The 14619-nt window shown below is 40.3% G+C and overlaps 3 protein-coding genes across 3 annotated transcripts; all 3 read left to right on the top strand.

The window, feature by feature from the left end:
- Positions 1-281: 281 nt before the first annotated feature.
- On the top strand, positions 282-4694 carry mettl9 (methyltransferase 9, His-X-His N1-histidine). Its single transcript, XM_079577379.1, has 5 exons — positions 282-769; positions 2147-2337; positions 2493-2702; positions 3720-3904; positions 3996-4694. Exons 1-5 carry the CDS (start codon positions 596-598, stop codon positions 4202-4204), a joined length of 969 nt encoding a protein of 322 aa, XP_079433505.1. The 5' UTR covers positions 282-595; the 3' UTR covers positions 4205-4694.
- Positions 4695-5490: 796 nt separating this feature from the next.
- On the top strand, positions 5491-9080 carry LOC306978712 (ER lumen protein-retaining receptor 2). The gene is made up of 5 exons (XM_079577376.1): positions 5491-5751; positions 6486-6586; positions 6728-6886; positions 7195-7447; positions 8015-9080. The coding sequence occupies exons 1-5, from the start codon at positions 5661-5663 to the stop codon at positions 8047-8049; spliced, it is 639 nt and encodes a 212-aa protein (XP_079433502.1). The 5' UTR covers positions 5491-5660; the 3' UTR covers positions 8050-9080.
- A 461-nt stretch (positions 9081-9541) lies between these two features.
- Positions 9542-14379, top strand: LOC306978702 (uncharacterized protein). The gene is made up of 7 exons (XM_079577362.1): positions 9542-9713; positions 10097-10299; positions 11006-11101; positions 11181-11276; positions 11375-11485; positions 11572-11695; positions 12272-14379. Exons 1-7 carry the CDS (start codon positions 9686-9688, stop codon positions 14167-14169), a joined length of 2556 nt encoding a protein of 851 aa, XP_079433488.1. The 5' UTR covers positions 9542-9685; the 3' UTR covers positions 14170-14379.
- Positions 14380-14619: the final 240 nt, after the last annotated feature.

Here is a 14619-nt window from a genome sequence, read left to right as displayed (position 1 = left end):
GCCAACACACGATTTGCAAAACATCCATTATATCAAGCAACTTTTTGGGGTCCAAATGACAGACAGACTGAATGAATGAATGAATGAATGACTTTAAACACTGAAATAAATTGACTTAACTCACAAAAGTAGATGGGATTAGCTCAATAACTGGCCCAATTAGAAATTTAGTAGTAAAATGCAGACGTTGCCATCTCCTCCGATGCAGTAGGTGGCGGTATGACGCGTCTTTGAATTGTGGTTGTACGTGTTGCGGAAGCGGTTCTCTGGAGTCGCGTGCATCCTTGTACAGTGTATGCAAACACCATAGGAGATGCTGTGCCTTGACTTAAAGCTTAGAATGACCGTTGTTTATTTCAGGCCTAATCGCTCTAAATTGGCTTAGAATGGGCCGAGTAAATAGCGGCTGAGCTTAACGTCACCGCGCCCATGAGGTTTGTTTTTATGTGTTTACTCTCAGCTGGACGCTTGACCACTCGTGTTGGTTTACAATTGGCTTATTTCTCCATCACCAATGCTTTATTAACGCTTGTCTCCACTGCTGTGCCCCGGTTTGGTAAAACAAAATCGACCCTGCTTCTGTCCCGGACCCGGTATGCCCTCCTTGCAGCTGAGGACTTTGGTGTTTGGGGCCTGGGTGCTGTTCTACGTGAGTTTTCTCCTCGGTGTGAGAAGAATGTGGACGGGCAGGTACGTGCGCAGTCCCGTGGCGCGCGCCCTGTTAACAGCCAACACGATGAGCGAGGCAGACGCTCCTGAGAATGAAGAGGTAAACTTTTACTGTTTCACCAATGATTATTATTCATTTTTCAGCCAAGTGTGTGCGCATTGGTTTGCTGTGGAGATTTACCCTGTCGTTTTGTTGGATCTGATCAAATGTCAATGTCATGATTAAGAGATGAACTTGCTGCATAATTAAGCCTGAATCTTAACAGGGTCTAGAAGGGATATGAAAGCTGCAGCATAGAGCACTACCTCGAGCATTTCCCAACTATAAGACTCAAGGATTCCCACTGAAGCATGATATTGTCCTAATCCAGCCTGTTATTTCACCAGCAGAGACAGAGCAATGCACCGTTCACCTTTTTCCTCCTTTTTCCTCCTTGTTTCTATTTTTGTTTTTGTTTTGTTTTTTTAAACCAAGCTGTTAAATTGATTGAAAGGTTAAAGTTTGCTTTGTTTTGTTTTTTAATCTTATTGATTCTGGATAAATTCACGTTAAGGCAGCTCTTCATCCACAGTAAAGTGAATCTTGCAGAAAATGTTCCAGAGTTTTGGATTTCTGCTCTCTACTAATCTCAACATATTTGATCGTATTTATTGGTCGCACTGTTCGTTATGGTAATGCTTTCAGCTACAACAGTACTACACATTGAGTAAATAAAATGAATATTGTAAGACGTGGTCATATGTGGTCAACTAACTTTTCTATCGTTAAAGGAACTAGTAGATGCAAGTTGGTCATTTTATAGTCACTACTGCCACCTCAGGTCTAACGCGTAACTACAGCTTCTATAATAAAGGAACAGGCCGCTGTTTTTCTATACTGAGATATGTTCTTACCTGAGCTGAGACGAGTTGATGCGTACCTGTCTGGTCTTTGTGCGTGCCTGTGGAAGAGCTTGGTTGCGTCTAACTTCACCCCCATTTGGAGCTATAGGAATACACTGGGAGAGGCTAAATGCTAACAACATCTTTGGTCGTTTTGCGTGACTGAGTGCACGCACAAAGACCAGACAGATACGCATCGACTCGTCTAAGCTCAGGTAAGAACATATCTCAGTATGTAAAGACGGTGGCCTGTTCCTTTAAGCTCATGCATGACTGATGGCACTTTGGACCCGAATTTACAACTTTTTGACTGACTGTTATTATATTATATCTATGGTGACAGTGCAGAATTTTAGAGGCCGTTGTGGTGAATAGGTCTGGGCTCATTCTACATCATAGGACATTGCTGGAACATGTAGGGGGAGGAAAACACACAATTTAAACATTTTTGTCCCTTTAATGATTAGGCTTAAATGTTAAAACCTTTTATAAACGAATGCAATATACCGGCAACCAATGCTTGTCTAATGTGCAAATAATTTGTTAAATAGAGAGATTTAAAAGTGAACTTTTTTTTCTGATTTTTGTGTTGCAGTGGTACCGGTGTGTCCCTGACCTGCTGGAAAACAAACTGCAGCCCCTGTTTGTTCAGAGTAGTCTTGACCGTGACACACAGGCTTTTCTTAAACGCAGCATGGAAAAGTCTGGCTGCGTCTTTACTCAGCTCTACCACTCATTTGTGTCTACGGTCCTCAGCCCTGTCGTCTCACGCACCTCAATTAATGGGCAAGTAATACTCTTATCTTAAAAATAAAACAATGCGTATCTGTAGAACAATAGAACTGCTTTAAATGTTTTGATAGCAATGATGTCAAAAGGGTTTATTGTAACCTACAAGTACTAAAATGCCATCTTTCTTTTAACTGTACACATTTCTTCAGGTTTCTCAGTCGGGGGTCCATGTTTGTGTTCTCATCAGCACAGTTTCAGCGCATCCTCAGAGTGGGGCCCGAGTGGATGGCCGACAGATTGTTGGACCTGGGGGCGGGGGACGGAGGTGTCACTCAGATCATGGGCCCTCATTTCAGAGAGGTCTACGCTACCGAAGTCTCCACACCCATGAAGTGGCATTTGCAGAGGAAGAATTACAAGTAGGTTTAATCCTGCCACAGAAAATAATCTGGCTCTTTTTACATACATTTTACATGCATTAATCGTAACTCATAAAAATGTAGTCAACATTTTCAATCCAAAACCCCCTTTTTTCAAATAGATTAGTGAATAGATAGTAGATAGTCACATGAGCTCAACAACAAATATACTTATTGTTAATCTGTTAAGCTATTCAACAAACAGACTGGTGCAAAGTTATTCCCCTGAACCCCTGATCATTCATGTAACTTGTAAACAGTACGCTAAACAGTAACTTTAGTGTCACGTTTACATTGTATATATATAAAAAATAAAATAAAGCTGTAAAATTAACAAAGCAAAGGGTCCCCAGTTGGCCAAAGGAAGCGTCTTTATCGTCCCTCACAGTTATGAGCAGCAATGTGGTGTGCTAATTAATTAATGGAAATCAACGTATTAAAGTCACAGCCCTACGTCAAATAAATAAATAATGCTACATGATAGGGTGACCTGGGAATAGACTAATAAATTGAATATGAATTATTGCAATAACAGTAATGCAGTATTTTACGAAACAATTTCAACACAGCAATTGCCATGACAGGGGAAAAACAATATTTTAAGAGAAAGCGAGTTTAGACAGGTAGGTTTTTATGGGGCTTTATGAAGTTTTGTAGGGAGTCTGAGTTGGGAGTGAGTTTCAGATGGCAGGGGGCAGTGAAGGCTCCGTCCATTAAGGTGCTTGGTGTGAGTGATGGGTGTGAAGATGTTGCAGATCGGTGAGGTGGGGAGGGGTCAGGTTATGGAGGGACTCTTTGGGTAAGGAGAAGCATGTATTAGAGAGCTGCAGTACATCCAGAGCGCTGCTGCTCCAGTCGAGCCCAGAACCAGGAAACACGACCATATTAGTCCAGTGCTCATGTCTCTGCACTGGCTTCCTGTCGCTTTTCAGAGAGAGAATAACATTTAGCTCTGCTTGTGTATTAAATAAATCAATCAATGTTGAAATGTATTTGCTTATATCCTGTTTTGCACAGATTGTTGGGCATCGATGATTGGCAGCAGACTGGGTTTAAATATGATCTCATAAGCTGTCTGAATTTGCTCGACCGCTGTGACGACCCTCTGGCCCTTCTTCAGGACATCCGTCAATCCCTCGTCCCAAAAACGGGCAGGCTCGTCGTGGCGGCAGTTGTGCCCTTTCAGCCCTACATAGAAGTTGGTGAGTTCATGTGCAGTTGTTTTACTTACCACAAAGAAGTAAGTTATGTTAAAAATGGGTCATTTATTACGGATGGGGTTTTTCATTTTAGGAGGGCAGTGGCAGCGTCCCAAAGAACATGTTAAGATTAAAGGAAAAACATGGGAAGAGCAAGTGACCAACCTGTCCACGGATGTATTTGAAAAGACTGGTTTTGAAGTTGAAGCAGTGACAAGACTACCCTACCTCTGTGAAGGTGATATGTACAATGATTATTATGTCCTGGACGATGCAGTGTTTGTTTTAAAACCAATAAATTAGTGTCAGGATTTAGGTAACTGAAGACCAATGCGCCATGGAACTTGTGAATATTTGATGAATAATTACACTTTTTCCTGTCAAAAATGCTTTCATATTAAAAGTATGCAGTGTTGTTGATAAAATTGATCTGAAAATGTTGAGGATCGATGAATAAAACAAAATAGGCTGCTAAAACTAATTCAATTTGGTGCACATAAAAGCCTTGAACAATGCTGTTGAAAATGGCCATACTTTTAATTATCTACATTTTTGTATATTGTCTGTCTTATTAGGTTGCTTGTTTATGTTTAGTTAGAAAAGTTGGAATCAACCCACTGCCTAAAAACAATACAAAAGGGGAATCAATGAGACATAGTGAATAAATTAACAGGTCTACATATTTGTTTATTTGTATTATTTATTTGAATATGTCATATATACAGCTGCTGTTGTGCCATGTTTGTGTGTTTCTATTGAAATGTTAACTTTTTTAATAAAAATGTTCATTTTATTAAGTTCATCATTTGATTCAGCTCACCATAAAACTTGATAGAAACACGCACAAAACAATGTCTGTATCACTGGCATTATTACCCCAAAGTAACCTGACTAGCCAGTTCTTTTCTAAGGTGAGCTTCTAGCCAGGCTGTTTGACGATGGTGTCGTTCAGGGCCCATTTCTTCCTCTACTGTTGGAAAAATAGAAGGACTGCATTCTACTGGCACTTATTTTAAAGATGCATTATGGAACTTTTTTATGTAGGAAATAATGTAAAGAAAATAATGCATGCTCCTTTTAGTGACCAAGCAGCTATATGAGTGGTTAGCATGGCACCTTTACTTTCCATCTCAGTGGACTCTACAATTGTTTAATTGTTTTGGAGTTCCGGTAGGTTTCATTGTTGATGAACCCTCTCCATGGTTACGTGTTGTAGAGGCCACCGTGATTATAAGTAAAGGCGCCATGCTAACCACCCATACAGCCATTAGGTCACAAAAAGGTAAAATAAGCACAAATATCTTCTTTTTTTTCCTGCATAAAAAAGTTCCATAATGGCCCTTTAAGGTAGAATATGAGTAAAAGTCGTATTTGACATAGATGTGCAGCATGAGGCTCACACACATTTTAACATGGTAAAAATGAATTGACTAATTAATGTTTGCATTTCTCGTCCTCAATCACACACACATCAGTGTCATTCTGCAGAAGGAGCCTAAATAAATGTAGAGTAAATAGCACGCGCGTCTTCTGATTGGCTGAAGCGTTGAGTGTTTCTCGTTGTGCATTGGATGCTGCTGCACCAGCCACGTCCTCCGGCCACGTCGCGTTTTACTCGCCATTTTCTTCTTCTAAATCTAGATTCAGTCATTAGGACTGTCATTGCGCTGTAACTTCTACGATTTTATACTTACCTGCACACATCCAAGCACCATTAGAGCGTTAGTTTGCTTAATTTCTTGCCAGCACCTTCAGAAACATGAACATCTTCCGGCTATCTGGTGATCTCTCCCACCTAGCAGCAATCATCATTCTGCTGCTAAAAATATGGAAAACCAGGTCTTGTGCCGGTGAGTGGCTGCATATCCAAACGGGATGTTTTATGCAACTTTTTGTTTTGCACGTATAATGCAGCTTAGTTTAAGTAAAGGGGTTCAGCTGAATTAGCAAGCTAATAATGTGAACTGTGCTGTGGAATTCCATTAGCCGGGTATCGGCTAATGTTAGCTTACTGGGCTACAGCACTACTGTGAACCTTCAGTGACTGCTTCCTTATGACACCCATTTCTGACACTCAGGAGACCATTAGAGATCGCAGTGAGCCATAGACAATAGGATACACATATATATTAAATTAATATCACTAAAGCTGTTGGGGCTCTTATCTTTGTGGCTACCTGTGCTTTGCGTAGGCAACATGACATCTGACGTGGCACCTATTTTGACAGCTGAATAGTTTGCATAGTTTATATCAATACAATTTATAGTATACAATGTTTAAGTTGTAGGTTTTCTTGTTGCATTTACAGTATGTTCAGTATACCCATTAATTTCGACTGTCTCTTCTGGGCTGAAAACACCGAAGGTCAAAGGTTGATCTAGTCTTGCAACAAAGTCCCCTATTACTGAGCTTATTGGTGTGTATGGTGGTCGTACTATATATGAAAGTAGTGATTGAAAGATGAATGAACTGATGACTTTGTAGATTTTCTTTGATAAAGTTACTCTGGTATCCTCTCAGGCCAACTATGGGATGTATGTGAAGTAAAACAAAGTAAATTTGTATTTTTGTTTGTGTTTACAGGCATTTCTGGAAAGAGTCAGCTCCTGTTTGCCTTAGTGTTCACGACTCGTTACTTAGATCTGCTCACCTCCTTCATCTCACTCTACAACACAACCATGAAGGTAAAATCCTACATGAATTTGTTTTAACATATTGTCTGGATATTTAACTGACAGACTTGTGTGCGCCAACGTTTATACTTACTGATAGCACTGGCTTATCATCCTCATTTCGCCTATCTTTATACCTGTCTTTTCTTTCAGTTTATCTACATCGGCTGTGCATATGCCACTGTATATCTGATCTATGTGAAGTTTAAAGCCACGTATGACGGAAACCATGACACCTTCAGAGTGGAATTCCTGGTGATTCCCGTGGGAGGGCTGGCTTTCCTTGTCAACCATGATTTCTCCCCCTTAGAGGTAAAATCTACCTCCAAAAGCAAGGACATTTACAACCTCATGTAAACCTAGGCATTGCTGCTCCTTCATTGAGCCTGACTAAGACCATCTTGACTCAATAACATTGCGCTTTAATTTATGTTCAATATTGATCATTATTAATTATAAATCAAATAAATATAATTTTTTATTTGAATTTATTTTTTTCAACAGAACATACAGCTAACTCTATGACTTCATGCAGGACTGTAGAAGGATATACGTATCTGATTGTCATTCTTCTTAGGTCTCATTGAACAGGGATTTTTCTTTGTGTTTGTTTGGTTCAGATTCTGTGGACATTCTCTATCTACTTGGAGTCGGTGGCAATCTTGCCACAGCTGTTCATGATCAGTAAAACAGGAGAGGCTGAGACCATCACCACACACTACCTGTTCTTCCTGGGACTGTACAGAGCCCTTTACCTCATCAACTGGATTTGGAGGTTCTACTTTGAGGGCTTCTTTGACATGATCGCCATAGTGGCTGGAGTCGTGCAGACCATTCTGTACTGCGATTTCTTCTATTTGTATGTCACCAAAGGTGAGTCTGATTTGGCCTGAGCCAAATCTGAGGCAATGTACCAAATGTCTTTGTTTGTCTGCTGCTTTCAAGTGTTGTTTGGTATCCTGTATACAAGTCTCCTGCAGAAATTGGCACATAAACAGTCCCCAAAATAATTTGGCCTGGTGGGGTATATGGGTATTGTGGCATGTCACTGGTGGGTGTCAAAAGCAAATGCATTATAAGATTAGTATTTGGCTAACTTTAAACTTGAATGTCTCTCTCTTTTCCAAGTCCCAAATTTCTCCCTCGGAAGACAAATATAATGAACTAGGAACTAGCAAGTTGTAATGACAGCAATTTTTGAAAAAAATTATAATAAAAAAAAATTCTTTCAAAAATGATGAGCATGAACAAGTGCCTCTGAGAAAAATCCTCAGAGGCACTTGAAAATAAGGCCACACTCATTCATTGATTCTAGACAAAACTACCACAAACCTTCAGCAAAATGTGCATTTTTTTTTAACATTCTGTGTTTGTGTTAACATCTGATTTATTCTATGCTTTGTTAATTAATTTTACTCTTCCCATGTGTTTATATCTCAGTGCTGAAAGGAAAGAAGCTGAGCCTGCCAGCGTGAGTGCCAAATAGGAGTGCTGTGTCAGACTCACGGTGGTTTGTGGAGAAGGGGCCCACCTCCACCAACCCCTCCTCTACTCCTAAGACTGGGGCAAGATGCCTGAGACAGAGCGCCTCCCTCTGGACATCAACAGCATATCTGTTTGATGCATCTTGCCTTAAATTTTTTATTATCCTGTATAAAATGGAAGAAAAGTGAGATTTTTTTGTACATGCAATCGCGTTCTTCAAGGTCCTGGCTACACAAGCAAACATATTTTTGTCAACAAATTCCAAGCTTTCAGGGCATACTTTGTATTGTCTGCAGTCATTATGCATATCAATCAGGTAGTGGTTGTAATTCTTGGGGTGGAGAAAGTTTATGTGATCAACATGGAAAAACAAATTAGCTAATTATATATTAACTCAATGTCTTTACACACCTGGATGTTTTACTTTCTAACTCTTACCAATAATTGCCAAGAGACTTGGAACTGCCAAAGCAAAACAAATTTGCACATGCTTGATGTTCTGTTGACATGAGACAAAGTATATTTTTTAATGGTGGAAGAACGTATTTTGTATAGAAATATACCTGCAAGTGTAGCCAGGGCCCATGTGCTGATGTAAATGAGTTCTGATCTGGCACTGTACAATAATAGAAGAGAACTTTTTTTTCACAGTGACATATTTGTAATGGTGTATTAGCAATCTAAAATGATTATTTTTTTTAGTAATTGGGATGGGGCTTTTATTTGAGTGAGTTATGTTTTTATTTGCAATATGCATTCCCACAAACAGAGACCTCTGAAATTGATTTCTTTTTGCACCGTTGAACAATACAATGTTCATGTGACAACAACGAACAAACTTCACAAAGCAAATCCTAAATTCTCTGCAACAATGACAACATTGTCACTAATTTACTGAAGTATTTCTGATGGCCAATATTTTACGTGATATTTTACATGATTAAATTTGTCAAAAAGCACCTTTTGTGAGTGACTACAGCTAATGGTTTCTCTCTTAGGGACAGATGTATTTATTTTTTCTTGTTTCCAATAAACTGAGTGCAGAATGGTTTCTCTGTGACAGTATTTGAGTTTCTTCATTGTATAATATTACATAAGTTTTGTTTCATTTCATAATTATATGTGAGGATAATGAGTTATTGACTGCTATTTATTGTTTCCTCTGGATTATTTAGTTCTTGAAATATATATAAATACGTAAGTATTTAGGGACACAAGTTTCGATCCTCTTCATAACAGTGATTATACACAATAAAGTGCAAACTTTATAGTTTGGTTTAAGGCTTGTCCTGAAAATATGTGGGATCTTGGGGTCAGACTGTAAAATATCCTCGCTTTACATTACTGGTGATCCCAGGTAAAGGTCTGAAGAGTCCACACATCTATGGCATCTATGGTCCACACGTAGACGGGCCGGAACGAAACGAATAAGCGGAACCTTTGAAACCTCTGTTCAGTGTCGGAGTGTTGTTCCAACGGAACAAGGCAACCGTCTATGCCGTTGACGCACAAAGATTATCCGCATCGTCCCGGCTCGGTTTACAAGTTCTAACACCCAAAACTCTACACATTTTTCGCGCTTTCTTCATGTTTGTAACCTGAAAGTGAGTAGAGACAAATCTCAGGATGGAAAAGAGAGTATCCGTGTTACCAGGTGAGTCGAAACGATTAAAAACACATCTCATTGGCTAGGCCGCAACACAGACCGCGCGCGGGAATAGCATTGCTAATATGTTTGGAAACGCATAAATACAGCTCAGGCGTACCAAAGCAAGTGCATATGTAAAATAAACTACACGCACGATACTCAGAGACTCTGCAGAGCTTATTGTAACTATAACACAGCAGCTGGGAACGAGAGTGCCACAGATGTAATGGTCTATGCTAGCAGCTCGCTGTGTGGAAGTTTTGTCTAAGTGCTACTTCTTATGATATACTGTTGCAAAGTTTCTGCTGTCAATCTCCTTATGTTCTTAAATGCACAAACCCAAACTGTACGTGTCATGTCAAGCGGTAACATTGCTGTCCCCCCTCCAGGCTCCTCTCTTTCCCTGTCCTACCTGCGTCTCTTGGTTCCGCCTCATCGCCTGGTTTCAGCCGCGATCTGGCAGACAGTGGACCAGAAAATTGTGTCTGACTATGGACTTCTGGAGGAGTTTGTGTTTCGAGTGACAGACATCATCCCTCAGCTTCTTTCAACCAGACAACGAGCTGAACTAATCCTGGGCCTCAGAGCACGGGTATTTAATTTCATTATGTTTTTTCCATACCACGTATACCATACCATACATAACATGCAGCCTTTTACATCAAAAGGGAATTTACTGTACTGATGATGCAGCGTTTCCTTCCCAGCTCCATCAGCAATGTTTACAACATATAATAGCGAGGGCTTTCAAACAAAACAACCACAGCTATAAATTGTTTACAGATGGCGTCACTTTTTAATAGCTTGTTGTCTTTCTCTCCATGTTTGAATGTTTATTTCCCCTCCCCAGGCAATAATTATCATAAAATTATATTTTCAATATATTTCTGACTGTCAGTTTTGCAAATTGATTTAAACCAGGGGTGACCATACCTTTATCATTGAGGGCTGCATATTGAAGTTTAGATGGTGTTGAGGGTGTCAAATTGGCGATCAATAATTAATTAACTGTGTCCCACACCTTTATTTAGTTGTGTAAGATTAATACAGCTCTTTCTCACTGAAAACAAAAATAGATTTTGATCCTATGATCGTGTTGATTTAAATGATTCAATTTGCAATAAAAAGTACCATCTCTGGCTATGTGTAACAATTCAACAAGAAGCTTGAGGCCATCCATAAAAATGGTCTACGTGCTGCATTTGGCCCTTCAGCTGCACTTTGGGCACCACTGAATAAACAATTCAACAACAATTGTTTGTGTCACGGCAAAGCATGTAATAATGTGTGTTTTACAGCTGATTCTGGAACTGTGTCGGACCGAGGACACTGCCCAAATCCAGATTATCCAGCCTCATCTTGACCGAATGCAAGAACTGGAGGCTCTGTGGACTGTGAGGGCATATAAGTGTTTCTCAATTCCATTGTGTGTAATTCTATATCTGAGTCATCATTATCGTTTGACTTTTGCAGAGCTCTAATGCCGAGGAAGAACATCCTGAATCTCATTTTATGGCTCTGGTAAAATCCTTACTGAGGGACCCAGATGAGAGGAAAAATTTCTTTAATGTAAGGATCTGTAATTGTTTGCTTCCTATCGGAGTTTGATAATATACAGATTATGCCTATGTTTGATTTAAAAATGCATGTTGTGCACTTTGTTTTAGGATATTTTCCCAGGTGACTTTGGTCCGACCTATGACAAAGCAATCCAAACGCTAATGTGGCTGTTTCTGTCCCGATTTGAAAAGCTTCTTCCCACCCAATCTCTGCAGCAGGTACAAGACTGTCTTCCAGGAATGTTTCATTTCCAAGAGGGTTTGCTTTTCTTTTGACAGCAGCCCCATTGTCTTGCTTTTGTTAGATTGCGTCTCTTCTCGGGGACCCTTCCTGTGTTTTGAATGAATTCATGGAGTCTTTCTCGGATCCTATGGAACTAAAGCTATTGCTGGACACTTACAAAGACCTCAGCCAATTGGACAACATTGGTGAGTGCTTCATTTATCCTTTTTCCCCCTGTCTATATGGGTGTAGATTATGGCTGGGCGATATGGCAAAAAACATGTATCACTTTTTTTTTTTCAGAATAAAAAATACATGTAGCTGATTCACAAACTTCGAGTTTTTATACAAACCTCAGCACAAACAAAATCAAATCCATTTCACACAGAAATCTCCCACTGTCTCTGGGTACTGTGCTAGGTGCTGTTTCTACCAATTAAACGGCTGAAAACCTGTCGATTTTATAAAATCGATTACTGAAATTGACCAAAGTAGGGATCTTGATTAATAGCCCAGCCCTACTGTCGACAGTTGATAGGCAGCAATGCATTAAGAATGTGTTACAGCACATATTTTTAAGAAATGGAAATTGGAATGAAAATATTAGCATATGCCTTTTGTCTTAATTATTTTCAATTCATAATATAAATGTCAAAAAAATATATATATATATATAAATATATATATAAATTCCAGTATATTTCCTGATTTTGATTCTTTTATAACAATTGTCTGAAGTCAGCCATCTTCAGTAATGGACTTATTTACCTCTTCTGTTGCAGATTCTCTGAGTGTTGAAAGTGGCATTTTATCAGCATTGTGTCTGTCATCAGAGGAACGGGTCTTAATTGTTAGTGCCCAGACAGAGCCAGACTCAGAGAGTGGCCTGGAGTATACAATCTGCACTGAGATGGAGGTTGAGACGGATGATAAAGTGTATCTTCAAACAGAGAGCTGTGAGGGGACAGGGCAGACCCAGTGGATAGATCTGGGGAACGAAGTCAAATCTGAGGCTACTGAGGTGGTTGTGCAGTCTGTTGAGAGTAGCAAAGACAATCAATGTCCTGACAAAAGTGAGACACTAATGATTGGAGAGGATGGACAGGTGACAGTGCTTGGTGAACAGCCCAAGAGGGGACGTGGTCGGCCCAGAAAACAACCTCAAGATGAAGACTTTGAAGTGAAATTAACCAAAGAGTTATTGGAGGATCCAGACTTCGTGATAGGCCAAAGGCCAGTCCGGAAGAACCGTGGATTAAAGATGAAACGATATCTCTCACAGTGGAGAAGAACCAAAACAAAAAGCACCAACAAGACCAAAGATTTTCCAGAATCTGAAAGCAGTGACCTGAATGACAGAACATGCAAAGTGTGTGGTAAAGTAATGGCACAGAGCAAGTTCTTGGAGCGCCACATGAGTCAACACGCTGATGAGGCGCCCTACTCCTGCCTTACCTGTAACAAGGTCTACAAGAGTCTGAGATTTCTGCAGAATCACAAATGTGCAACTGGTATAACAAAAGAGAAAGAACAGCCAGGCACAGACACTGATGGCCAAGAGAAGTCTACTGTAGATGGGGCAGAAGAGGATTCCGGACCAGCTGATGATAAGAGTGTAACAGAAGGACCCTTCTACTGCCCTCAGTGCAGCGCAGAGTTCAAATGCAGACAGACATTCAGATATCATTTAAGAAACATTTGTTACGATGAACAGCAGGTTGACCCTGAGAAGACTGAGGATGACAAGCATTGTTTCAAATGTGATCAATGTGACAAAGCATTTAAATACAAATCCACGTTGGACTCCCATAAACAAACTCACAACCCACTCTATTGCCATGCCTGCATGAAACTGGTGCGGGACTCTGATGCACTGGCTCTGCATAAAGAGTCCCACACCCCGTTTCAGTGTAATCACTGTGAAGAGAACTTCCCTGTGTTCAAAGCTCTTCATAAACACTACGTGGATGTGCACAACCCCGCTGAGCCCTTCACCTGCGAACACTGTCAGACCACCTTTGTCAGCCTCAAGCGCTTTATCCGTCACGAGTGGAAACACACAGGATACCAGCCGTTTCAATGTCCACAATGTGTAAAACGCTTCAGGTCTTATTCAGACCTTGTGGAGCATCAGAAAAAACACACTAAAGCCTATCCATACCTTTGCTGGGAATGTGGGAAAAAGTTTCGTCACAGTTTAACCTTGACGAGACATGTGGCAAGAGTGCATCACTCAGGAGAGCCTGTGTTGGAGAAGCCCGCCATCTTTGGCTGTGTTCAATGTGGGAAGATGTTTACTTCTAGAAGATGTTTGCTCAAACACGATAACTTCCACCACAAGGGCCTGCGGTTTCCCTGTGAGCACTGTGGGAAGGGCTTCTTTGGTAAAGATGCATTAGTGCGGCACACTCTGATCCACACTGGAGAGCGGCCATTTAAGTGTGATGACTGTGACAAGTCTTTTAGGTCATTGGCCGAGCTGAAAATCCACCGGCGATACCACACAGGCGAGCGGCCGTTCAAATGCACCATCTGTGAGAAGGGCTTTGTTCAGTCGTGCTTTCTGACTCTTCACATGCGGACTCACACCGGAGAAAGACCGTACGTCTGTGCTGTCTGTAACAAGGGCTTCTCCAGTCTACATGGGTTAAAACGACACAGGAGGCTTGTTCATACGTAGTTAGGGCTAATGACAACTAATGTCTTTACAATACAATTATTCTATATGCAGCCAAGTTAATCCTCCTGATCAAGGGGGAAACATCATTGTTGACAATGTTTTTACTTTTCAGCTTGATTATTTTTGTTGGCCGCCACTGCTGAGAAGGAATTTACTTGTTAATTGTATAGTTTTGAAAACAAAGTATTTTATATGATTGTTTGCTGTAGTTCTACACGTTGTTTGTAAGAATGAAAGAAACTAACCTTGATTCCGTTAGGAATTAAATTAATTTGTTGGAACATTTTGCTTCTTTTATTTCATGTTTCAGACTTTTTAAGAGTTGAATAAATTCCCTGGAACATCCATTCCTCTTTACTATATAATGCGACAGATTAAATGAATCATTAAATGTATTACGGGTGAGCTATTAGAGAGGGCGAGAGCTTGAAGTCATTGCTCACGGATAGT

Source organism: Gobius niger (assembly GCF_951799975.1).
Source record: "Gobius niger genome assembly, chromosome: 19".
In the NCBI taxonomy this organism is placed as follows: domain Eukaryota; kingdom Metazoa; phylum Chordata; class Actinopteri; order Gobiiformes; family Gobiidae; genus Gobius; species Gobius niger.
This window is presented reverse-complemented; position numbering and strand designations above follow the sequence as displayed.

Coding starts and splice junctions, on each gene's coding strand:
- mettl9 (XM_079577379.1), top strand. CDS start 596: ATGCCCTCCTTGCAGCTGAGGACTTTGGTGTTTGGGGCCTGGGTGCTG. Junction 2,338..2,492: donor TCACGCACCTCAATTAATGG/GCAAGTAATACT, acceptor ACATTTCTTCAG/GTTTCTCAGTCGGGGGTCCA. Junction 2,703..3,719: donor TTGCAGAGGAAGAATTACAA/GTAGGTTTAATC, acceptor TGTTTTGCACAG/ATTGTTGGGCATCGATGATT.
- LOC306978712 (XM_079577376.1), top strand. CDS start 5,661: ATGAACATCTTCCGGCTATCTGGTGATCTCTCCCACCTAGCAGCAATC. Junction 5,752..6,485: donor GAAAACCAGGTCTTGTGCCG/GTGAGTGGCTGC, acceptor TTGTGTTTACAG/GCATTTCTGGAAAGAGTCAG. Junction 6,887..7,194: donor ATGATTTCTCCCCCTTAGAG/GTAAAATCTACC, acceptor TGTTTGGTTCAG/ATTCTGTGGACATTCTCTAT.
- LOC306978702 (XM_079577362.1), top strand. CDS start 9,686: ATGGAAAAGAGAGTATCCGTGTTACCAG. Junction 10,300..11,005: donor TCCTGGGCCTCAGAGCACGG/GTATTTAATTTC, acceptor TGTGTTTTACAG/CTGATTCTGGAACTGTGTCG. Junction 11,277..11,374: donor AGAGGAAAAATTTCTTTAAT/GTAAGGATCTGT, acceptor ACTTTGTTTTAG/GATATTTTCCCAGGTGACTT.